Here is a 25,480-nt window from a genome sequence, read left to right as displayed (position 1 = left end):
TCATGAAGACTTCCATCTGATTAAGGAAAACACTGCATGGGCCACGTAGAGCGCCGTGGCGACGTAGGCAAACACCTGGAGAAGACAGGAGGAGCGGCCGTCACTGCGAGGAGCCCCCTGGGCACCGGGCTCCACCGCTTCCCGTCACACGCACGGCCCTTCTGCTGATACCAGCCGCGCGCCTCACCTCTCAGCACAGGGCCCCGGTTCCTGGCCAGTGGTCCCTTGGCCTTGTTGTTGTTGTTTTGTGGTGCTGGGGATGGAACCAGAGGCTTTCTACCTCCAGGCTATACTCTGAGACCTATTTTCTATTTTATTTGGAAACAGGGTCTCACTAAGCTGCTGAGAGCCTCACTAAGTAGCTGAGGCTGGCTTCGAACCTGCGCCATCCTCCTGTCTCAGCCTCCCCCACGCCCGGCTTTCCCCCCTTGTTCTTGACAAGCCATACTATGTCATGTTGGAGTGAGCTGACTTGAAATGGGGACCGTTGAAGATCCCACCAAAGAAAGCATCCCAGGTGAGCATCAAGGACTCTATGGAAAATGTCCCTCCCTGGCACCAGTAAGGCGAGCTGGGCGTGAGGTTGGGAAGACGGGCTGGCTGACTCTGGCTCCGATCTCGCTGCTACCCGGAGGGCCTCAGACACTGTCCGCATCTTATGCCAGGATTCTTATTGCCCCAGGCTTGGGGGAAGGAGCGGGGTTCCACTGGAAGGGAAGCCTGGGAGTTGGAGAAGAGATGTGTCCCGCACCTGCAATCCAAGTACTTAGGAAGCTAAGGCAGGAGGATGGCAGGTTTGAGGCCAGCCGCTCCAATATTACGAGACTCTTAGTGATCTAATAAAAAGGGCTGGGGAAGGAGCTTGGAGATAGAATGTCCCTGGGTTCAATATCTAATAACACACAAAAAATAAATAAGAAAAAAAAAAAGAGGAAGGGGCTTACTAAGCAAACTGCTGGTAGTAGAACGTGCTGGCGCACCCCTGTAATCTCTGTACCAGGAGGCTGAGACAAGGAGGAGTGCAGGTTTGAGGACAGTCTCAGATTTTTTTTTTTTTTTTTTTCCCGGGACTGGGGATGGAACCCAGGAGCATTCTACCTTCGAGCTACACCCTCAGCCCTATTTTTTTTATTTTGAAACAGGGTATCCCTGAATTGCAAAGGGCCTAAGTAACTGAGTCTGTCCGCAAACCCGGATCCTCCTGTCTCAGCCTCCCAAATGCTGGGATGACAAGCGTGCGCCACCACGCCCGGCACAGCCTCAGCAATTTAACAAGACGCTCAGCAACTTAGACCCTGATTCAAAACAAAAAAATAAATAAGTAAAAAGAACTAGGGGTGTAGCTCGGGGGTAGAATGCCCCCGTTCATTCCTCAGTAACAACAACAGAATGCCGCGGTGTGCCGTAGCCCGCCAGTCGGCACTGGGGACACAGTGGCGGCCGGTCGCGGCTCTGGCCCGGGGAACCGTGCGCTCCCGCCCCTCCTCTGGGCGCTGGCCTCCCAGAGGCTTGCCTGTCCCAGGCCCAACATCTGCACCTGGTTCTGTGACCTTGGGCAGGGGTCAGGAGTTTCCGGCCCAGCCACAGCACTTAGGGCCGTCACACCTCTGCGACTCCTGAAAATGCCCATAAAGGCCGCCAGCCTGGCCAGCTGCCTCCTGCCCCCACGCTGGCCAAACGCTTCACCCTCACTGGCCCAAGTTACTCAGTAACAAGCTTAGAGAATTCATCCGGGAACTCCCCAGCGCCGGGTCCAAGCGGAGGAGTCACTCGTCACAAGCAGCCCCCAGACCCACCTGTCCCCATCGGGTGGGACCTCCAGGCCCAGCGGGCACCGCTGGAGGAAGCCCGTCTGAAGTCCCCGCAGTAATAGGAAAGAGACTTCTTCTGCGTGGGGACAGGCATGGCCGTGCTCCGGCCTTCAGAAACCCTTCTCCCTACACCGTGGCCAATACTGGCCGGCATGAGACCTCCACATCTCCGGCTTTCCACAGACCCCAGGAGTCTCTGCAGAGGTTCCGCAGCAGCGAAGGATGATCCGCTCCCGATGAGCCACAGAGAGGCCGGAGGCTTCGAAGGTCAGAGGGCCGAGGGTTCAAGAGCTCCCCTAGCCCCATGCCTGCAACAGTCCCCGAGACACCCGGGGGGCGCTGCGGCCGGCAGGGCCTGGGGTCAAGCCACCTACGAATGCACCTTCTCCCTCACATACGGATCCAGATGCTATTTTTTTCCTTTTTTTTTTTTCCCCCCCAGCACTGGGGATTGAACCCAGAGGCATTCTACCTCCGAGCTATACCCTCAGCCCAATTTTTTATTCTTTATGTTGAAACAGGGTTTCGCTAAGTTGCAGAGGGCCTCACTAAGCAGCTGAGGCTGTCCTCCTGTCTCAGCCTCCCAAGCGCAGGGATTACAAGCGTGCGCCACCACGCCTGGCTCAGCTGCTATTTTTAATGGGCAGCGGTGGCTTCTCTGACTCTGGCCTGCATTTTGCCTTGGTGGTTTCACTCTGCAGCTTTCTGCTGAGAAGATTCAAACGTTTGATTCCAGCACGCCTGACTTGGCCTGGCCTAGTGTGCAGAGGCCCGCCCAACTGCGTGAGGAAACGCGGAGATGTAACCTGATACAGAGTGGGCGTTCCTCCAGTGGAGTACCATACAGCAAGGAGCATGTTCCTCCAGTGGAGTACCATACAGCAAGGAGCATGTTCCTCCAGTGGAGTACCATACAGCAAGGAGCACGTTCCTCCAGTGGAGTACCATACAGCAAGGAGCATAGTCTACATCGACACTCGACTGCATAGAGGAATCTCACAAACATAAGGTGGGAGAAAGGAGCCAGGCACGAGAGAACGCACTGACACTTCCTCCTTTTTTCCTTCCTACTTTCCTTCCTGGGGATTGAATCCAGGTGTTCTGTCTCTGAGCTAAACCCTAGTGAAACAGGGTCTCACTAGGTTACTGAGAGCCTTGCTAAGATGCTGAGGCTGGCCTTGAACCTGAGATCCTCCTCTCACGGCCTCCCAAGTAGAGATTACGTGCTGCACCACTGGGCCAAGATTGTAACCCCATTTTTATGAGACTCAAAGGCAGGTAAAACTGAGCTGGGTGCTAGGAGTCGGGAACTGACTGCTGCCCAGATGCACAGCACTGGCGTGGGGACAGGAGAGGCCTTCTAGGAGCGCCTATTTCTTAGTCTGGATGCAGGCACAAGGAAACTTATCAAAGTCCACGCTTCCTGAAAGTCCACCAAGCTGTGTGGACCCGCGCGCTTCTCTGGAGCCATGCTGCCTCACGAGAACGTCAGAGAGGAAGTGGGTGCAGACGAGCCCCGCGGTTCTCAACTAGAGACCTGCCGAGGTCAGGGGGCCGTTGAGGGTGAATACGGCCACCCAGGGCAGGCACTCAGCAGCTGTGGTCTCCTCGGACAGCTGCCCGGGCCTGGGCTCCTGTGCCCCTGGAGCCCGGGGGCTGCAGCCCCAAGGGGGTGACTGAGTCGTGGGCACAGTGCGTCCCTTCTCAGGGGGGTTGTTACCTCAAATGGGCGCAGCACCGGGCGTGGGGGTAGAAGCTCGTAACCACAGTATTTGGGAGACTGATGTGGGAGGATTACAGTTTCAAGGCCAGCCTCAGCCACTTAGCAAGACCTTGTTTCAGAATAAAAAAAATAGCCGGGCGTGGTGGCGCACACTTGTCATCCCAGCACTTGGGAGGCTGAGCCAGGAGGATCATGGTTTGAAGACAGCCTCAGCTACTACTTAGTGAGGCCCTTTGCAACTCAGTGAGACCCTGTTTGAAAATAAAGAATAAAAATAGGGCTGGGGGTGTAGCTGGGAGGTAGAATGCCCCTGGGTTCCATCCCCAGTACCTAAATAAGTAAATAAATAAATAAGAAAGAAAGAAAAAAAGGAAACTTTGACCCCGCACCCCAGCAGAGCCCGGTGCAGGTTGAGACGGCGGCCCCGGCCCAGCGCCCTCTCTGCCGGCCATGGTCGGCGCGAGCGGCAGGGACTCACCACGGCTGAGATGTTTTCGTGGTAGCTCTTGTAGGTGAACCCGTCTTGCATGGAGATGGTGGCCAAGGATTCCAGGACGGAGGCGCTGAGGTAGAACAGGGCAGCCACGCAGTGGTAGGCCGCGTCCTGGGGGAGAGGGCGGGCGTCAGGGAGAGGGGGAGAAGCCCCGCGCAGGGTGGAGGCCAGCGCTTCCACCCACCTGGCCCCACCTGGCCCCACCTGGCCCGGCTCAGGCCTCCCTCTCCTCCTCCCGTGGCTCCCGGCCCCTCTCCAGCAAGCTGCCAGCTGTGAGTTTCATGGTTCTGCGGCCTCGGAAAGCTCTTGGATAGAGAACGGGCACTGCTCTCCCCTGAGGTGGGACCAGATAACGGGTTGGGGGTGGGCATGGGGGCACACGCCTGTAATCCCAGTTCTTGGGAGGCTGAGACAGACGGGAGGATGGCAGGTTTGAGGCCAGCCTCAGCAACTCATTGAGATCCTGTTTCAAAGTTAAAAATAAAAACAGCTGGGGGTGGCCGGGCGTGGTGGCGCACCTTGTAATCCCAGCATTTGGGAGGCTGAGAAAGGAGGATCGAGGTTTGCGGTCAGCCTCAGCTACTTAGGCCCTCCGTAACTCAGTGAGACCCTGTTTCAAAATAAAGAATAAAAAAATAGGGCTGGGGGTGTAGCTCAGAAGTAGAATGTCCCTGGGTTCCATCCTCAGAACAAGAAAAAAAAGTTGGGGCGCAGCTTGGGATGGATAGATAGGTAGCCCCCGGCTCCAGACCTGAGACTGTCGCGTGTTACAGTCCTGGCCTGGATGTGGTCTCCTGGACTGTGCAGGGGAGAAGAGGCCAAGGCCTTTTGTTTGGCTGGTGTTAATTAGGTTTTTTTTTTTTTTTTTTTTTTGTGTGTGTGTGTGTGTGTGTGTGTGTGTGTGTGTGTGTGTGTGTGTTTTGGCTCCTGGTATATTTCAAAGCAAAAAAGGACTAAAGCACTGTTTTGTGTACTTGTGATTAGGAAGTGATCTCAACAGTCTAAGTAGGTGCTGTCTGCCTGGAATCCCAGACGTGGGAGGCTGAGACCAGACGATGCAGGTTCAAGGCCACTCTCAGCAACTTAACAAGCACCCTCAGACTCCCTGTTTCAAAATAAAAAAGAAAATAAGGCTGGGGGTGTGGCCCAACGGTAGAATGCCTCTGGGTTCCATCCCCAGTACCACAAAAAAGGAAAAAAAAGTCTAAGTAGGAGAGTGAGCTGCTTGAGGGTGAAAGATCCGATCAAAGGGCCCACCCCTTCCTCAGCTGCCCTGCCTGAATGTAAGTGGCCTGAGCAGACACCACACAGAAGACCAGTGGCCACTCTGTTCCCAAATCCTTTCTGGCAGCCCTGCTGAGAAGGCAACGGCCGGGAGCCCCGAGGTGGGCTGGCCCGGGCCGGGAGCCTTCAACCTGGGGCCAGCCCCCTCCCAGGATGGAGGCAGCCCTGGCCACGGCAGTGTGGGGGGAGGTGGGGTGCTGGCCAGACAGCAGAGCCGGCAGCAGACCCGGGAGCCAGGGCCGCTGAGGCCAGGCAGCGGCTCGGCCTTAGAATGAGCTGGGAGACTCCAGCGGGCAGCCCCGCCCGGTCCTGGTTCTAGGAGCAGCCTCCCGGGGCGGGGGTCCCCAAACACCGTGGGGCTGGAACTCACCATGGTGACCCAGGAGCTCTCCCCGCCGTGAGCGCCGATGATGTACAGGACGAGCAGGGCCGTGGTGGCCACGAAGCAGAACACAGACACGAACATCACCCAGCCCTGGACCAGGGGGATGGGCACCAGGGAGGCGGCGATCAGGATCCACACCAGGCCCCCGAAGACCTGCGGGGCACACGAAGGAGAGTGAGCCGGGCACACGCCCCCGGGCCCAGCCCACGTCCCCAGACCCCGGCACAGAGGCGCCCTAACCTGGGCGGGCACCCCCTGGCCACAAGGACCCATCCATCCCCCGCCGAGACCCCGGGCTCTACCTCCAGTCTCGTGCTTTCCAATTCCCTGCTGGCTTGCCTTTCTTTTTCTTCTTCTTCTTCTTTTTTTTTTTTTTTCGGGTCTGGGGATGGAACCCAGGGGCATTCGACCTCCGAGCTACCCCCCTGCCCTATTTTTTATTCTTTATTTTGAAACCGGGTCTCACTGAGTTGCAGAGGCCTCACTAAGTAGCTGAGGCTGTCCGCGAACCACGGTCCTCCAGGCTCAGCCTCCGAGTGCTGGGATGACCAGCGTGCCCACCACGCCCGGCTTGGCTTTCTTCGTTTTTTAAATGCTAGTTTATTTCTTTTTTACCCAACAAGCCTTACGTCACGTTTGGGTGTTAAGCATTATCCCAAGCGCTTCACAAATACTAACTCGGTTAATTCTCGTACCATGAGGGACGGAGCCGTCTGTCAGGTGGGGAAACCCAGGCCTGAGGACGCGGAACAGCTTGTCATTCCCAGAGGGAACCTTTTTTTTTGTTTTGTTTTTTGTTTTTGCAGTACTGGGCATGGAACCCAGGGGCATTCTACCTCCGAGCTGCACCCCAACCCTATTTTTCATCCTTTATTTTGAAACAGGGTCTCACTGAGCTGCAGAGGGCCTCACTAAGTAGCTGAGGCTGTCCGCAAACCGTGATCCTCCTGTCTCAGCCTCCCGAACGCTGGGATGACAAGTGTGGCCACCACGCCCGACCCAGAGAGAACTTCTACCACCCGGTATCACTGTTACGAGGGCCGTCCTTTGCTTTGATTCTGGCCTTCCCATTTGCTTTGCTATAAAAATATCTTCTTTTATGAATGGGCAGTAACCAGCAGATCCCTTCAGTCTCTACTTGGCAAAACAAACTAGCCATGCTGGATTACTAGCATTTGTTTAAGGTCAGTTCAGGAACTGCTCTTGGGTTGGGGTTGGGATAGAGGCGCCCAGGTCAGCTCTGTCTCCCAGGATGGCGGAGGACGGGTGTGAAGAAGCATACCCCGGGGTTGGCCAGAGGACGCCCCAGCTGGGGCCCCCAGGGCCGGTGACGCCTGTTTTCAAAGAAGAACACAGGATCAAGTTGGGGCCAGTAGCAGCCCCGGTGGCCCGTCCACACAAGCCCCAGCCGGGGCGGTGTCTGCTCGGCCGCCCACTTCGCCCTGTGGGGAACCTGCCTGGCACTCCCCCGCCTGTCCCCCAGCTGTGCAGACGGGTCTGCAGGCAAAGGACCATCTCCTGAGTGTCTGGGGCTAAAGAAGGGGTCCCACATCCGCCGTGGTGCCTTAAACCCCATCTCCTGGACCTGCCGCCCACCTGCGGGGTCAGCGACACCACTGTCTTTATGGATGCCCTCTGAGCCTCCCGGCTGGGCATGAGCAGGAGAGAGGAATGGGTAGGCAGAAGGACTGGGCCACGAAGACTCTGAACTTAGCAGAACCAAGCTGTGGTGGATGAACGAGTGTGGGCACCTCTGACCGGGCACTTCCTCCACGGGCCGACTTCAGACCTGAAGGCGCGTGACGGAGCCCGCGGGACACACTGGACAGCGGGGAGACTGGAGCAAAGCCTCCGTCCCCTGGGCACTCCTGGCCCTTGAGAGAGAGAGAGGGCCAGGATGGGACCTGGCCGCCTACAGCCAGACCCTTTTTTTTTTTTTGCAGTACTGGGGATGGAACCCAGGGGCATTCTACCTCTGAGCTACACACCCAGCCCTATTTTTTAGTCTTTATTTTGAAACAGGGTCTCACTGTGTTGCAAAGGGCCTCACTAAGTAGCTGAGGTTGGCTGCAAACTGCGATCCTCCTGTCTCTGTTTCCCAAAGGCTGGGATTATAAGCGTGCGCCACCATTTGGGAGAATGTCTTGTCTCTCTGGAGCCTCCAAGCCAGAAAAAGCCTTGGGCCACCAGGAAAGATGTCACCAGGTCCCATCTGTCCCAGACACTTGTAAACCACTACAAAGCAGGGGCTGTGCTCCCAGGAGCTGGGCCGATCGCCCCGGCCAGGAATGCCCAGGGGATGGAGGCTGGCCGCCTCTGCCACGGGATGGAGCACTGGGGCCCTATGGGAGGCTGAGGAGGCGGCTGGAGCAGACCCAAAGAGGAGGAGGAAGGACACACAGGCAAGGCAGAGCCCAGGAGGGCTTCGATTCCCAGCCAGATCCCTGCGGGAGATGGATGGGCAGTGGAGCTAGACCAGACACTTCTCCAAAGAAGAAATAGCAGTGGCCGACAAGTGTGGGGAAGAGTGTCGAGCATCATGAGGGAGGTGAGAGTCGGGGCTACAGAGGAGATTCCACGTCACTGCAGTTAAACAGTCACCGAAAATACAGACAGCATCCGATGCCGGCGAGGGTGCGGGGAAACCGCGCTCTTCTACGCTGCTGGTGGGGTTGCAAATTAGTACAACCCTGTGGAGAGCAGTGTGGAGGTTTCTCAGAAGACCAAGAATGTGGCACGTGACCCCGCTGTACCACTCCTTGGTGTCTTTTCAAAGGAACCAATGCCGTAGCGATACTTAGATACCTGTGTTCATAGCACCACAACGCAAAATGCCAAGTGACGGAGCCAGCCGACCTGGGTGTCCACCATCAGATGAATGAATTACACAGATGTCTGCGCACGCTACGGGATTTTACCCAGCCATAAAGAAGAACAACATTATGAAATTTATGGAAACGTATGAAACTAGAGAATATTCTGCTACGTGAGATCAGCCAGTCCAGGAGGCCCGCAGCCCGGGGAAAGAGCTGTGTAAGCTCCAGTGACAACCGCCCTCTGCGTCCACAGCTTCACGTCCCCGGAGTTGACCAGCCGCAGACCAAAAAGATTCACAAAAATGACTTATCTGCATCGTCTTGACCATGGTACGGGCCCGTTTTTTCTTGTCGTTATTTCTAAACGATGTGGTATAACAACCATGTCCGCAGCACCTACCTTGTGTTAGCTGACACGCGTCGTCTGGAGATCACTTAAAGTATAGGAAGGCTGTGCATGAAAAATTATATGCAGATTGTTGTCTTATTTTATGAGAGGACTTGAGCATCCTTAGATTTTGGGGGGATCCTGGAACCAATCCCCCAAGGACACGGAGGAACCACTGTACCACAAAGGCTGCCAGCCAGTCCCGAGCAGGCGACGCAGCTTGCCCTGGTCCATGGGCTCCACTGGCCACCAGGGGAGAGGCGACCCTCTGGGAGGACCTCGCTGGTGAGCGGGCTGGAGGGTGGTGGAGCAGCTCTCCAGGGCAGGACAGAATTTGCACCCAGCCCAGAGGAGATAGGACGCAACTGTGAGGCCTTCAGAAGGCTGGAGAGGCGGGAGACGGGCCTTAACGCGAGAGCCATGGCGCACAACTCGGTGTGAATCACGGCTGCAGCGAAGCCAGGTCTCGCCCCACTCCACCTAAAGCAAACAGAGAGCGGCGCGGCCCCGCCGGGGTGATAAGGCACTCCTGGGCAGAGCGCAGCCCATTCCAGCCCGGCTCCACGACCCCATGGCCAAATATTTGCCAGAAGCAAGTGGTAGGTTAGGGTTCAAGCATTTCCCTTGGCAAAGAAAACAACAGGTGACTCCCAGCTTCCGGGGACAAGTGCTCAGAGGCAATTATCCTGACAACGCTGTTCATCCGTGTGGATGCATGCCTGTCTGCTCATCTCTGAAGGGCCAGATGTCCCACATCCTGCGCCTGCACCCCAGCCCTGTCCACCTCGCAGAGACTGCGGGTGGCCGTCTCAGCCGACGCGCTCCACTCCGAGCGGCCGGGAGCCGCAGGGGTCGAGCGCTGTCTCTGGACCGCAGAGCCCCAAGCCGGGTCGGGGCTGGGGTCTGCAGTGACATTCTGTGGTCCCCAGTGCTGACAATGCATGAAATCAGCCAGAACACCTTAGCAAACACCAGTGGCCAGCACCGTGTCCATGCCCGGTTAAACAGGAAAGACAGCCAGGGCAGTGGAGACGCCTGTAATTGCAGTACTTGGGAGGCTGAGCCAGGAGGACTGCAAGTTCAAGGCCAGCTTCTGCAATTTAGTGAGACCCTCGGAAACTCAGCAAGACTCTGGGTTGGTGTGTGTGTGTGTGTGTGTGTGTGTGTGTGTGTGTGTGTGTGTCTGGGGATGAAAAGCAGGGGAATTCAACCTCCGAGCTATACCCCCTGCACTATTTTCTATTCTTTATTTTGAAACAGAAGACCCGGTTTTAAAATAAAAATTGAAAGGGCTGGGGGTATAGCTTGGAGATAGAATGTCACTGGGTTCAATCTTCAGTAACAAACCAAACCAAACCGAACACACTAGAGAGAAGCAGAGAGGCAAGACGAGGAAGAGGGTTCCTGGCTCTGCCCAAGGCCTGCAACATGTCTTTGGTGTGTGTGTGTGTGTGTGTGTGTGTGTGTGTGTGTGTGTGTGTGTGTGTAGGGGCTGCATTCTGGTAGCTCCTGCCATCAGAGGAAGGGATGGGCCCCTTCTCGAATGCCTGGCTTTCCAGAAGAGCCGGCGGGCACCCCTCCAGTGCCCGCCGGGCCTCCCCATGTGAATCGGCACCGGAAGCTCCCTTTGCTGCCCCTGAGCACCCATTGTGTCTCCTTGAACCTGAGACCGGCTTGTCCTGGGTGGTCCTGACAGTGCCCGGGCCCGCGCCCTGGGGCGGAAACGACCTGACTGGCTTTGCTCCAACGCTGGACCCTGAGCTGGATTCTTGCTTTGTAAGAAGCAGGAATAAAGTATAAAACCGCACAGAAAAGTCTCCAAAGACTTAACAGTTCACGTCCTTGGTCCACTCCACCAAATGGTCTTTGTAAAAAGAATTCCCTCTTCGGGAGAGCTCTCTACGTGAACCCCAAGAAGGTTCTAGTTATTCTTGCAGAATTAACCCACGGTAGACAGGCTGCAGTGGGGAAGGGTGGACACTTCAGAGCAAGGGTTGAGGAGTTTGAATCCCGGCTCTGCCACTCCAGCTGCGTGACCTGCAGTCCTTGGGAAAGTCTCTTCTCCCCCGGTGCCCTTATCCGGGAAACAGTGATAAGACAGCTGTGAAGGTTTATACCTGTGAGCACCCGGCGCAGCAAGCGCTCTGAGCCTAAGCCCTTGTTGGAATGGTCAACACAGAGTCTCACCTGCCGCCAAGGGGAAATCCCAGAGGTCTACGATCCCCATCTGCACAACTACACGGCCCAAACTTGCCAAGAGCCAGAATTGAAAAGTCACCTCTGCCGGGCGTGGTGGCGCACGCTTGTAATCCCCGCGCTTGGGAGGTGGAGACAGGAGGATCGCACAGGCTCGAAGCCAGCCGCGCTGGCTTAAGAGACCCTGTTTCCAAATAGAAATATAAAAAATAGGTCTGGGAGTGTAGGCCGGAGGTAGAAGGGTTTCCAGGAACCCCAGTACCACCAAAAAATAAAATAAAAATAAAAATCACCACAGCCAGGCAGGGTGGTGCACACCCATAAACGCAGTACTTGGGATCCTGAGGCAGGAGGACTGAAGGTTTGAGAGTGGCCCCCAACAACTCAGTGAGGCTCTCAGCAACTTAGTGAGACCCTGTTTCAAAATAAAAAATAAATAGATAAAAAAAAAAGGTGGGCGTGGTGGTGCACGCCTGTAATCCTAATACTCGGGAGGCTGAGACAGGAGGCCAGCCTAAGCAATAAAAATAAAAAGTAAAAAGGGGCTGAGATCGAGCAGAGAGGTAAATGTCCCCGAGTTCAATCCCTGTACTAAAAAGTAAAATAAAAGTAAACAATAAAAAACAAACACCAACTCAAAAGGATCAAAGAGAAAAATATACAGTGTCCCAGAAACTGAAAGTTGAAGGAGAAGAATGCATTTGCCTCTGCAGAAGGAAACACAGGGGCGTAAAGATCCGAGAACGCTTCTAACAATGAGCCTCAGTTCAAGGGGGAAAAGGAATGTTCCAGCACATTCTCGAGATTCATCTGGAGCTTCCATCGCAGATGCGGCTGAAAGGGCCCTTCATCCACGGCCCCGGCGCTCCCTCTGCGGCTCTGGCCTCCCGGGTCAGCGCCGAGGCCGGCTTGGGCGCTCTGGTGTGTCCGGGGGTTGGCAGCCCGTCCGCGTCTGCAGAGCAGAAGCCCAGGGCTGTGACCGCAGCGGACTCGCACCCCTGCCCGCCCCTTGGTGGCCCGGACCTTCAGGCCCGCACGGGACTCCCAGCAGCCCCGGAGGCAAATGTGACCCCGCGTTTGTGCCTCGAATTCTCCAGAAGCCAAGGGAACTGAATGCGGAGCCGTCCTGCCACTTTGGGCCTGTGCAGGACTGATCTCCCCAGGATGGCGAGAGGGGCGGTCTCCCCGAGCGCCGCCGGGCTCCAGGCTGGGCTGTCCGGAGCCCCAAGGCGGTGCGCTGGAACGTGCAGGCAGTCAAGGGGGACGTTTTTTGCCAAGGTGACCTGACCGGCGTGATGGTTGTGTGCTCTGCTCTAACAGTGGATTGGCTAAAAAATTAATCGTTCTGGCCAGGAGCAGCGGATCACATCTATAATGACAGTACTTGGGAGGCTGAGACAGGAAGATAGCAGGTTTGAGGCCAGCCTCAGCAATTTAGACCCTGTTTCAAAATAAAAAAATAAGCTGGGTATGGTGGCACATTCCTGTAATCCCAGTATTCAAGAGGCTGAGACAGGAGGATCACAGGCTCAAGGACAGCCTAAGCAACCTAGAGACACTCTCAGCAACCTAGCAAGACCCTGTACACTATCTGGGCATCTGGGCGTGGTGGTAAAAGCTTGTCATCCCAGCACTTGGCAGATGGGAGGATCACAGGTTCGCGGCCAGCCTCAGCAACTTAGTGAGACCCTGTTTCTTTCTTTTCTTTTCTTTTTTTTTTTTTTTTTTTGCTATACTGGGCATAGAACCCAGGGGCATTCTACCTCCAAGCTACACCCCCAGCCCTATTTTTTATTCTTTATTTTAAAACAGGGTCTCACTGAATTGCAAAGGGCCTCACTAAGTATTAGTTGAGGCTGTCCTCGAACTGCGGTTCTCCCGTCTCAGCCTCCCAAATGCTGGGATTACAAGTATGTGCCACCACGCCTGGCTGAGACCCTGTTTAAAAAAAAATAGAGCTGGGGGAGTAGCTCAGAGGTAGAATGTCCTTAAATTCAATCCCCAAGACCCCCCACATAAATCGCTCATTCTGTGAGTCAGACAGAGGGGCCATTTGTCTTCTCTGCACGTGTATGCATGCACACGTGTTTGTGTTTGCGTATATGTATGTGCATGCGTGTGCACGCACAGGTATTTACATGTACACATCTGCGAAGTGTGTGTCTGATATGTGTGCGTGCGTGTCTAGAGCGTATGGACTGCGGCGGAGGCAGGTTCGGGATGGCGTCTGTGGAGGGGGAGCCTGGTTCCCACGCGGGGTGGAGTGTCGAGGGTGCAGAGCCCCAGGTCTGGGAGTCGGAAGGCGCGCAGAGAGTCCCGGGCCTGCAGGGCGGTGAGGCGGGGAGGCAGGAGGCCGCCAGGGCAGGCTCCCTGGTTCTCGGGAAGCTCCTCCCGCCTCCTGGGTGTGGAGCCTGGGCCCTGAGCCGGGCAGGCGCCTTCGCCACTTGCCCCCTGCGCATTAGACAGCGCCTGGAGTGACCAGGCCAGCGCCGGGGGGAGGCAGCCCGCCCTCCTGCCTCCCCTCGCCTCGCGGTCTCGGCCCAGGCCCACCGAGGGCAGCGCGGCCCGGAGGGCGGCCGGCAGGACATGGCAGCGGGGGCGACTCGACGCAGGACCCCCGGGGCTGCCCCAGCAGAGCCACCTGGGGACAGGCGGTTCTCTGACCTCCGGGGCTGCTCCGGGGTGGACACCTGGAGGCCACCTGACTCAGTTTACCCGTGCCAGCGGCTCTCTTCTCCAAGCCCCTGGGGTGGCAGGCTCCTTCCTTCCAGGGAACAGTCCTGCCTCCTTCCCTCTCTGGCTGAGACAGCGTCCCTTTGGTTAGTCTGAAGGGGACAGCGCGATATACGGACCTTAGGTCTGTTGTAAAGAGGGGCCGGGCACAGTGGTGCGACCCACAGTCCTAGTACCTGGGAGGCGGAAACAGGAGGATTGCAGGTTCGAGGCCAGCCTCAGCAACCTAGCAAGACCCTGTTTCAAAATAAAAAAATAAAGGAGCCAGGCGTGATGGTGCACACCTGTAATTCCAGTACTTGGGAGGGTGAGACAGGAGCATCATAGGTTCGAGGACAGCCCCAGCAAGGAGTGGAACTCATCAACCTAGTGAGACCCTGTTTTAAAATAAAAATAAAGCCGGGCGTGGTGGCGCACGCTTGTGATCCCCGCGCTTGGGAGGTGGAGACAGGAGGATCGTGCTGGTTTGGAGCCAGCCTCACTGGCTTAAGAGATCCTGTTTCCAAATAAAAAATATAAAAAAAATAGGTCTGGGAGTGTAGCCCGGAGGTAGAAGGGCTTCCAGGAAGCTCAGTACCAATAAATAAATAAATAAGTAAAATAAAATAAAGTAGGGGTGGGAGTGAAGCTCAGAGATAGAATGCCCCTGGGTTCAACCCCCGGTACCACAATAAAGGAAGAAAGGATGGATAGCTCGGAGGTAGAATGCCCACAGCATGCCTCTCCCTGAAAAAGGAGTGGGATAGAAATTTGAATTCTAGGAGACCAGGCTGAGCTCAGGACTGCTGTTGATACAGACCGGCAGAGCCGCCGTCCAGGCCCGCCGTCCACCTGCCCTCTGGCCCCAGGGAAGCCTCTGTGTCTGCTTAACTGCCGCCTCCCCTGGCACAGGGCGGCCACTGTTCCCGAGGAAAAGGTCTCCTCTCTCATCCGTGGTCTTGTTCAGGTGGAAACTTTTGCGGACCACACCTATGCCCCATAAGATAAACAGAAACCAGGCGTTTCCGTGAAAAATACCAGGTAAGCCACCCGTAAAAGACAGAATCTGAGGAAACACTAGACCAGAAAGGAGTGGCCTCCACGCAGGAAAAACAAAAGGTATTGACAGGAGTCACGGCCGGTCGGAGCAAAGGTGAGCAGCAAACCCCTGCTCGCGGCCGCCCCCGGGCCAGCGCCACCGCTGGCCTCGCCCTCCAAGCCAAGGCCTCGTCTTGTGACCCAGAAATGTCCCCGGGGAGAGGGCAGGCACCGCTGTCCTGAGCTCACCAAGAACAAAGGCTTGGGCCGGGCACACCCCGGCTGTAGCCAGGAGACGGGCCGCCAGCTAAGACCCGCAGGCCGTCGAGGGCGCCCCGAGGTGTGCCAAGGGCCAGGGGGTGCTGAGGGTGAGTTCCAGGCAGAGGTGACAGGAGGGCCCGGCTCAGGGCCACCGCCAACAGAGGACGCTCCGATCCCCGCCCGCGCTGGGGGCTCTAGAGCTGGCTTTCGGGAGAGTCCTGAGCCCCGAGGTGGAGACTGGGGAGGGCCAGGGCCGGGCGCTTCTGTGTGAGGTCGCCCCTCCCTGAACGATGGCCTTGCACACCAGTGACAGATCTTCTGGCAAGGTCAGTCCCGGCCCTTGGACGACTGGCCGCTACGCCTGTGGGCAGATGCCAGCAATCTGTCTGTCTCTGAGGCAGGAGCCTTCCCCATCCTTCCTGGCCCCAGGCTGGCTGCACAGGCGCAGCGCGGGAAGCTCCGGCCTCCCCGGGGCACGGTAGGACAGGGCTGTCGCTACAGCGCCTGGAGGAGAGCCCCATGCCCGCAACAGCCCTGCCCAACCCCAAATCCCACTCCGCCCTGCCTCGCTCACTTGGACCCGAGATGGCCCAGAAAGGGCTCTGGGGCAGGTGGTGAGGGCGGGCAGACCCCTCCAGCGCTCTGCTTGGCGGTGCAGGTGGACCGTTGACCCCCCGGGTGTCCCAATTATTAGTTAAGAAGAGCTGTTCCTAGCTGAGCAAGGCGGTGCTCACCTGTAGGCCTAGTACTTGGGAAGCTCACAGAGGAGGATCCCACGTTCGAGGCCAGCCTCAACAACTTAGCGAGACCCTGTTTCAAAAGAAAAAAAAGAGCTGGAGGTGTAGCTGAGTCTCAGCATGCCCCTGGGTTCCATCCCAACACACATCAGCAATAGTAATAACAGCACTTAAGAAGCTGAGGCCGGCCTCAAACCCAGATCCTCCCGTCTCAGCCTCCCAAGTACTGGGATTGCAAGTGTGTGCCACCAGGTCCGGCTTAATAGCTGCACTTAAGAGCCATGGTAGCTATGGGTAGTGTGTCTTTTTAAGGACTTTGGGCACACATTATGCGCCACGTTATACCAGCGGTCTCATAAGATCATGACGCCTGGCGACGCTGCCGGCTTAGCTTGGGTAAGTACACCTCGTGGTGTGCCACAAGGACAAAATCGCCCGCCAACGCGTGTCAGGATGCAGCGGGTCCTGGTCCCGGGTGGAGCAGGACTGCTAACTCAATCCCCACCGCACTGCCGGGGATAGGTGTTACGGCAGCCCCGGTTAATTGGCCACAGCAGAGGCCTGCTGCCTGCCCACGTCTGCATGGCCGCTGAGCGCCTAAAACTGGCTTCAGACTCCAGGTTCAGGTGGGGGGCATGGATGGGCCCCCCAGCGGTTTACCACAAAGCCTCTCTGGCCGGGGTCGGCTTTAGATATGGCCAGGAGAAATGTTAGCGCCGGGCAGGGTCATCTGGGCAGGAGGGGGTGAGAGGAGGTGGCCCCCAGGCCTGCCTGCCCCACCCTCCCAGGAAGAAGGAGTCTCCATCAATCCAGAGCCTTCAGAAGAGAACAATGGCAAGGTTCCCGTGTAGGACCCCGACAGGCAAAGACAGGACCTGAGGCCAGCTCTCTCCTGCAGGCCAGCGCCCGAGTTCCTGTTCCCCACCCAGCGAGCAGGCCGAGAATGGCCTTCTGTCCTGCCCCCTGTCCCTCTGGGGGCCTCGGCTCCGGCCTGGAATTTCCGTGCGGCTGGGCCCGGCCTCATCACCCGGGCTGTCCTCTGCCCAGCACCTGTGTGCCCATTCGTCACGCTTTATGACAGCCTTTCCTCTCATTTCGTATCCCTCTCAGGCCCGGTGCGGTCAGATGATATCATGCTGGGTAGCCTTGCCCCACAAACATTAGTTACGGAGGAGGCAGCGGACAGAGCCCGAGGCCCTGCATGGCGGAGACTGGATGCCGGTGCCTTTATTACCCTGGGAAATAATTACGCTCTTGGTTCGCGGCCAGGAGCTAACCAGAAACTAGATTTTTCCACTGGAATATAAAAGGCAACTGGGGACTGCTGTGGTTTCCAGATCACTGAGGACCTGCTCCCTGCTTGCCGCTCCTGGGGACTATCTAAAACCCGCACATGCCTGTAATCCCGGGACTTGGGAGGCCGAGACAGGAGGATCGCAAGTTCAAGGCCAGCCTCAGTACATGACTAATGACGAAACTCTCATCAACGCAGTGAGACCCTGTTTCAAAATAAAGAATAAAAAATCAGGCTGTGGGTGTAGCTCAGAGGTAGAGTGCACCTGGATTCCACCCCCAGTACTGCAAAATAAATAAATAAATAAATAGATAAATAAAATGCATCTTCGACAAACCTGTAGCAGTTAACTGTCTGCTGCTAGGGTTTCTAACACAGATGCAAGAAAAAGGGTCCTTGCGCTTTCTCCCTGTCTGATTGTAGCAGCTGAGATTGAATAGGGGGAAAGGAAAAAAAATAAAAATAAAAAGTCAGCTTGGCTGTAAGGACACACGTGTGGCAGTCCCAGGGGCTGGGGGTGGGGAAGGAGGTGTCACCTCTAGTTTCCAGAGAATGGCTCAAAGTCACTGATTCCCGATCAAAGCAGGCCTCTGGTCCTTGAAAAACCGGAAAAGTCGGTTCTCAAAGCCAAGAACACTGCCCCCCCCACCTGCCCCCGCCTCTAGGTGCGATTCTCCTTCTTCAGAGGGCATTGAAGGGAGGGGGCCCTGGGCAGCAGTACCCCCTCTCTAAGTAGCCCCAGAGAGGAGCCCAGAGCCCAAGACAAAGAATACCTGGCTGGGAGCCCGGGAAGGTCGACCTGGCCACTGTCCTGCCCCGGGGACTGCAAGGAAGGTTCCTGGCTGCGGCTGCAGGGAAATTTCTCCTGGAACTGTGGAAAGTCTGCGCCCTCTCCTTGGCCCAGCCTCTCACTAAGAACTGCCGCCATTACCGGCCGGACTCCCTGGCAGAAGGCATGGCTGCTCACTGGCCGAGTGGACGGGCCCGGGCTTCCCTCTGCCGGACCTCCGCTAAGGGACTGGACCCCGCCCGGGTGCTTCTGACAAGGATGCTGGGAGCTTCCCAGGCTGCAAGTTGTCCTTTATCCTCCGAGGGGAGAGAAGAGACCCAGACCCTGCCAGGGCCGACAGCTGGGCAGAGCTGCCTGCTCCGGACCCTCTGTAGTGAACAGGAAGCTCTGGCTCGTGTGTTCGAGGCCAGCCTCAACAAATTAGCAAGGCCCTCAGTAACTTGGCAAGACCCTGTTTCAAAATAAAATAGGCCTGGGGGTGTAGCTCAAAGGTAGAATGGTCCCGGCTTCCATCTCCAGTCACACACACGCACACACAGTTCACAGGAAGACGCCTGGGGGGCAGACCCACGGGAAACGCAGGGAGTTCTTGGGGACCCTGGGGACCAGGTGACCTCAGCAAGGGGCTCCCTCTCTGAGCCTCAGTTTATACCCAGCTCTGGGAATCCTGTCCTCGGTCTCCGAGGAGACGGACTGCCTTTTCAATAAAACCAGACCATGGACCTCGAACTGAAAACTGCTTTATCAACCTGCAACCCCATCCCGCTCTGGGGGCCGCCTCTTCCCCAGCCAGGGGAAAGCCTAGGACTCCTCTGCTCACTTGCACATACTGAGACACCGGGCTTGGTGGTGCAGGCCTGTAATCTCAGTACTTGGGAGGCTGAGGCAGGTTAGAAGCCTGCCTGGGCAACTGACAGAGGCCCTCGGCAACCTAGAGAGACCCTGTTTCAAAATAAAAAATAAAATAGGGCTGGGGAAGCCAGGTGTGGTGGTACATGTCTGGGATCCCAGGACCCGGGAGGCTGAGGCAGGAGGGTCTCGGGTTCATGACCAGCCTCACAGTAACCTCAAGATCCCGTTTCCAAACAACATTAAAAAGGGCTGAGGGTACAGCTTGGAGGTGCAATGCCCCTAGGTTCAATTCCCAGTACTTCACACACAAACTAACACACACACATACACACACACACACACACACCACATACAAATTGGGCTAGGGGTGTAGCTCAGAGGTAGAACACCCCTGGGTCCAATCCCCAATACCGTAATAATAATGATTATTACCATTATTATAATAACAAGTCCCTTGTCACTGTGGGCCCCAGAAAAGGTCTCATTTTAGTAATTTCTATAGTAATTAAAACTGCAAACCAATTCCAGGTGGCTCCTTATCCCACTTCTACCTTCAGACGTGCACCCTCCGAGGGCTGGCTCTCACCAGTTGACCTGCTCCGTTCGAGGCCCGCAGGAGGGGACAGGCCACGCTGGGAGCTCTAGCCAAGACCCCAAACCCAAGACACAGTTAGGTTTTCACCATTCTCTCACCCGCCCCCCCACTGGGCAATGACCTTGGCAGGGTCCCAAGCCCTTCCTCGGCAGGTCCTGAAGGCCTGGGAATCTGGCACTCTGGGGGAAAACCTGGGGCCTTGGCCGCAGCTCGGACCTAAATGGGTCCAAGGGAACTTCCTTTCCCGGCAGGCCTGGCCTGAGGGTCACAAAGCCCCTCCTTCGAAGGGAGGGGAAGAGGGAGGAGGAGGAGGAAGCAGAGCTTGGTGACTCCAAAGAGAAGTCTCTCACTGAGTGGGGGCTTTTTGTTTTTTTCTGGTGAAGACTGAACCCAGGGACATTCTATCTCTGAGCTCTCGCCCTACTTTATTTTTATTTTTATGTGTGTGTGTGTGTGTGTGTGTGTGTGTGTGTGTGTGTTGCTGGGGATTGAACTCAGGGGCATTCATCCTCCGAGCTAAACCTTCATCCCCATTTTATGTTTTATTTTGAAACAGGGTCTCACTAGGTTGATAAGAGTCTCACTACTTGCTGAGGTTGTCCTCGGACCTGCAATCCTCCTGTCTCAGCCTTCCAAGTACTGGGATTACTGGCATGTGCCTCCAAGCCTAGCTTGGGCGCCCCCCCGCCCACCCAAGAGGCCAGGAGCTAAGCCCTGGGTTGAACCTTTGGGGGAGGGGGCGCACTGCCCATCTCAGTCCCTGGCCCCCACCCCCTGTGGCTCTAGGGGTGCTCAGAACGGCGAGGGCACACAGGTTAGCTGGGCCTGCTGTCCGCCTCCCGTGAGGACCCAGGAGCCTCAGAGTCAGGAGCTCTGGGGACACTGAGCGGGGAAGGTTGCCACCACCTTGTCCCCGAGGAGTGAGCCCCACCCTGCCACCTCGGTCACCTGCGCCGCCCAGGCGACCGGCTGGTCAGCTCTGGGAACCTGAACCCTGACTCACTGCCCGCGGGATGCACCACAGAACTCAAAAACAACCGAGCCCTTCACAGCCATCGGAGGAGCGGACACAAGCCCAAGGTTGGCGAGCGGAGCCTGGGCTAGCACAGGGCCTTTCACCCGCTGCCTGCCGGCCAGGAGGCAGAGGCGTGCAAGTCCAGCATCGAGCTTTGTTTATACGGTTGCTTTGGGGCAGCCTTCTTTATCAAATACTACAATGTCTGCCAGAGTCTGTGAAGGGGCTGGAGTCGGCCGAGGTCCTAAGCTTAGCTCAGCTTTACGGGCTTCCTGGTAAACCGCTGCTGGGCGTGTAAATCGGGACAACCCTTGGGGAGGTCCTCCTTGGGCTCCTGGAGGACCCAGCAGCACTTACAAGAATGAACGGCCCTTGGCCGCGTGGCCCGCGACGGCTAACGGTAACCGACCAGAAAGAGCCAAAATGTCCATCCGTGGCTGGAGGCCCACGTGCACCAACCCCCAGCGCCCCGGCGCCCGCTGCTGCGGAGGTGAGCGGCCCAGGCTGTTTCAGAAACAAAACACGCTGGCCTCAGAGGTGGTGGGCTTTGCTTCCAGTGGACTGAAACGAAGGCGTTAAGAAGGAGAGAGTAGCCCTGTCTAGGACCTAGGAGGCCGAGATGGAAGGACCGAAGTCTCGAGGCCAGCCCCCGCAGCTGGGCCAGAGCCGCAGCACTTAGCGAGGCCGGGCGCGGTGCGCACGCCTGGAATCCCGGCACTCGGGAGGCTGAGACCGGAGGATCGCAGTTCGCGGACAGCCTCAGCTACTCAGTGAGGACCTACGCAACTCAGTGAGACCCTGTCTCAGAATAAAGAATAACAATAGGGCTGGGGTGGAACTCGGAGTAGAAAGCCCCTGGGTTTTACCCCCAGTACTGCAAAAATAAATAAATAAATGAATGAATAAATAAAATAAAAGGCCGAGAGTATAACTGGGGGTAGAAAGCCTCTGGGTTCAGTCCCTGGTAATACTACTGCTACTGCTAATAACAATAACAACTCCCCTCTCCCTTGAGCTCCTGGTAAACCGTCAGTCTATGTTCCACGTGTGGATTTACCTATTTGAGATGTTTTACATAAATGCAGTCAGACAACATTTGACCTTTTCTGTCTGCCTCCTTTGTGCTTTTTGGTAAAGAGGATGGAACCCAGAGGCATCCGCCCCCAAGTTATACCCCCAACTCGAGTTTATTTATTTATTTATTTATTTGTGGTACTAGGGGTGGAACCCAGGGACTTTCTACCTCCGGGCTATACTCCAGACCTATTTTCTGTTTTATTTGTAAACAGGGTGTCACTAAGCTGCTGAGAGCCTCACCATGAGGCTGGCTGGGAACCCGTGCGATCCTCCTGTCTCAGCCTCCCCGGGCACAGGGATTCCAGGCGTGCGCCACCACGCCCGGCTGTTTACTTCTTATTTTCAAACAGGGTCTAAGTTGCAGCGGGCCTCACAAGTTGCTGACTGGGAACCTGTGATCCTCCCGTCTCGGCCTCCGAGTGCTGGGATTCCAGGCGTGCGCCGCCGCGCCTGGCCGGCCTCCTCCGCGAGGGTCGAGGGTCGTCAGGGTTTGTTGCAGGGTCAGTGCTTCCCTCCCTGCCGGGGCTCCACCGCTCCTTATCTACCCAGTCGGCCCGTTGCTGGGCGTCCGCGCTGTTCACCTGCCGGGTGTTGTGAGCGGCGCCGCTCTGACCGCGCGCGCTGAGTCCCAGCTTCGCACCTATGGCTGTATAGCAGGGCGTGGGCTTGCTGCTCGTAGTTTTTGTTGGTTTGGTTTTTGGGGAACGCTAGTGTGTTTTCTGTAGCGTCTGAGCCACTGTGCATTTCCGGCAGCAGCGCGTACGGGCGTCGATGCTCTCTATTGACGCTATTTTCCCTTTTTGCTTTGTATTGAGAGCGTTGTTGGAGGCTTTGCTGCTGGACCTGTGTTTTTTTTTTTAACAATGGCCAGCTGAGTGGGTGCAACATGATGCGTCACTGTGGCTTGCGTTTCATCTCCCAGATGGTGACGGTGGGAACACATTTTTTTTCATGTGTTCACTGTCTTTGGGAAAATGATTGCTTCAAGCCATTTGCCCCTTTCTTTTTTCCCTTTTTTCTCCCTCCCTTCCTTCCTTCCTTTCTCTTCTTTCTTTCTTTCTTCCTTTCTTTCTTCTTCCTTTCTTTGCGGCACTGGGGGTAGAGCCCAGGGCCTTCTACCTCCCTCCTTCTAGCTGGGTTTTTTTTGTCTCTGTTGAGCTGTCACATTTCGTAACTGAGAGAATCCCTCCCAGGGCCGGCCATCTACTTCTCCATTCCTTCCACACATCAAAGCGCATACAGCAGCCAACGCACACCTGTATTCCCAGTGCCTGGGAGGCTGAGACAGGAGGATGACAGGTTGGAGGACGGCCTCAGCAAGTAGTGAGACTCTCCTCACCCAGTTTCAAAAGTAAACATAAAATTGAGCCGGGAGTATAGCTCAGAGGTAGAATGCCCCTGGGTCCCATCCCCAGTACCACAAAAAGTAAACAACAAACACATACAGCTTCTGAGGTCCAGTGTATTGAGAGGAAAACCCGGAGGACTGGCGCCTGCTCCTCCCTCTCCCAGGCGCCCCAAGCGAGAGTGGAAGAAAGAGACAGGAGACAGGTGGCGACTCCAAGGAAGTAGCAAGGGGCAGGAGCCGCACGGGGCGGGGGGTGAGGTGGAAGAGAAACGACTTATTTTATTTTATATTGAGGATGGAACCCAGGGGCAGTCCATCTCTGAGCTTCACCCCTAGTGCTATTTTATTTTTGTTTTGAGACGGTCTCGCTGGGCTGATGACTCTCACTACTAGCTGGGATGGTCCTCGAATCTGCGATCCTCCTGTCTCAGCCTCCCAAGTACTGGATTGCAAGCGTTTGCCGCTGCGTCCAGCTAACAGAAACAATTCTGAGGCAGCTTAGAGAGGGTAGCATTACGGATGAGGGGAAATGATTTCTTCTAGAACCCTCCATGACCGCACTCACAAGGAGGAGGGAGTTTCCGCTAATAGATGGTTCAGTGCTTTCCCATACCTCCAGCTCCCAGCTGGTGGGATCTCTTCCCTCCTGCAGATTAGATTGTCCTGCCTGGCTGGGCTGGTCTTACCCAGGGGCACTTGGCCCCCATGCAGAGAGCGCCCGGGAGGCAGAAGGCATGCCACCACTTGTGCCCCCCCCTTTTTGTGGTACTGGGGATTGAACTCAGGGGCTTTCTACCTCTGAGGTACTCCCCCAGACCTTTTTTATAGTTTATTTGGAAAAGGGGATCTCACTAGTTGCTGAGAACCTCTCTAAGTAGCTGAGGCTGGCTTCGAACCTGTGCGATCCTCCTGTCTCGGCCTCCCAAGCCGGGGATGACAAGCGTGCACTGCCACGCCCGGAAGCTCTGCTCTCTTGAGGACAAGAGTGTGTGTGTGTGTGTGTGTGTGTGTGTGTGTGCGCGCGCGCGCGCACGCGTGCACGCGTGCAAAAGTAGGAAGCCCAACTACTGTATGTGCTTGTGACTGTTGTCAAAACACTTCCAAATAGCTCCACGACAGCAGACATCTTCTCTCTTTCCTACTTTATCTCTGAGCGACACCCCTAGCTCGCTCGCTCTCTCTTTTGTGGTACTGGGGGTGGAGCCCAGGGGCTTTCTACCTCCGGGCTATACTCCCAGACCTATTTTCTATTTTATTTGGAAACAGGGTCTCACTAAGTTGTTAATCCGTGTGTCACCATGCCTGGCCCTAGCTCCATTTTTATTCTTATTTTTAAAGCAGGGTCTTGCTGAGTTGCAGAGGGCCTAAGTAGCTGAGGCTGGCCATGAACCTGCGCTCCTCCTGTGTCAGTTTCCAAGTACTGGGATTACAGGTGTGTGCCACCATGCCGGGCTTCTCCTCCTCCTTCTCCTTCTTCTCCTCCTTCTCCCCATCCCCCCCCTCTCCTTCCTAGGAATTGAACCCAGGGGCATTTTACCTCTGACCGGCACCCCAGCCCTACTTTATTTTTTTGTTTTGAAACAAGTTCTGGCTGAATTGCTGAGCCTCCCAAGTACCGGCATCACAGGCACGTGCAGATTTCTTCTCAAAGTTGCCTCCATAATCCCAGTTATCTCCAAAATTCGAAGTCAGGTTTGGGTCCAGCCAGCTCTCACAAGTTCAACGGTATCCCCGCTCCCAAGAGCCCCCCTTCCCTAAGCCCTTCTTGGACGACACAATGTACTTTCTTTGGGTCCCACCAACGGGACAGTAAGAAGCTGGGGCTGGTTTTTAAACAGTCAGCTCCCCACAATCTCCTTCCACACCTAGCTTCTGTGGCGAGCAAGCACCAGCAAAGGTGCTCCCGGGGCTGGAGGGGCCACACCCGCAGAATAAAGAGAGCGTATGTCTCAGGGTTAGCACCTGTGGCCCCTGGGGTTGCAGGAGGACTGACAACACTAGCGCTTTGCAGGAGCCCACAGTAGGAAAATCTCCCACAGCCCCTGGGCGGCTGCGTGGCCGGGCAGCCAGGCAGGACCAACCGCAGGCCGGCACACAGACCTGTCTATGGCTCAAGGTCAAAGCCAAGACACTGGACCTGTCCCCACGCCCCCGTGCCCAGCGCAGACGGCGGGCCCAGCCCTCGAGGCCTCTCGTTTCTCGTTCCCTATCAAATCTGCTGCAAGTACGTTCAGGTGCACAGGCGTTAAAAGGCCAAATAGAATACCCTGGATTCAGTGGGTCCTGATCTCCAGACCTGGGCTGGCAATGCTAAGGTGCTTTTTAAAATTTTTACTGATTTCTTTTTTTTTTTAATGGACCCCCCCCCCCCCCAGCAAGCCGGACACCTGCACAAGGACGTTACCCGAAGGTGGAGCCCTCCGGCCTCCCGCATCTGACCTGGGGTCGCATCTGCGTTTGGGTTTCGCACCTAAGCCCTGGACACTTCCCCCACCGGCTGCTCCTGGACACCACCAGGAGTCCCCTCCGTCCCCTCCCCTCCGGAGCATCAGCCCCGAGCCGCGCCACTCACAAACTCCAAGACGAACAGCAGGTCCGGGAAGGTGACGAAGACCGAGAAGCCGCTGGGCAGGGAGCTGCCCCCCGAGGCCGCGGCGGGGGCCAT

At 56.4% G+C, this 25,480-nt stretch overlaps 1 protein-coding gene across 4 annotated transcripts; it reads right to left on the bottom strand.

Moving 5' to 3' along the window:
- MAL (mal, T cell differentiation protein (MAL blood group)) lies at positions 1 to 25,480 on the bottom strand (the record flags this gene model as incomplete). Of its 4 annotated transcripts, XM_080711989.1 has the most annotated exons (4): positions 1 to 75; positions 4,013 to 4,138; positions 5,682 to 5,849; positions 25,388 to 25,480. In XM_080711989.1, the coding sequence occupies 4 exons, from the start codon at positions 25,478 to 25,480 to the stop codon at positions 1 to 3; spliced, it is 462 nt and encodes a 153-aa protein (XP_080568115.1). The 4 variants fall into 4 exon arrangements, with proteins under 4 accessions (XP_080568115.1, XP_080568116.1, XP_080568117.1 ...); XM_080711990.1 differs by lacking the exon at positions 4,013 to 4,138; XM_080711991.1 differs by lacking the exon at positions 5,682 to 5,849.

Source organism: Muscardinus avellanarius, assembly GCF_963383645.1.
Source record: "Muscardinus avellanarius genome assembly, chromosome: 15".
NCBI classification, from domain to species: Eukaryota; Metazoa; Chordata; class Mammalia; order Rodentia; family Gliridae; genus Muscardinus; species Muscardinus avellanarius.
This window is presented reverse-complemented; position numbering and strand designations above follow the sequence as displayed.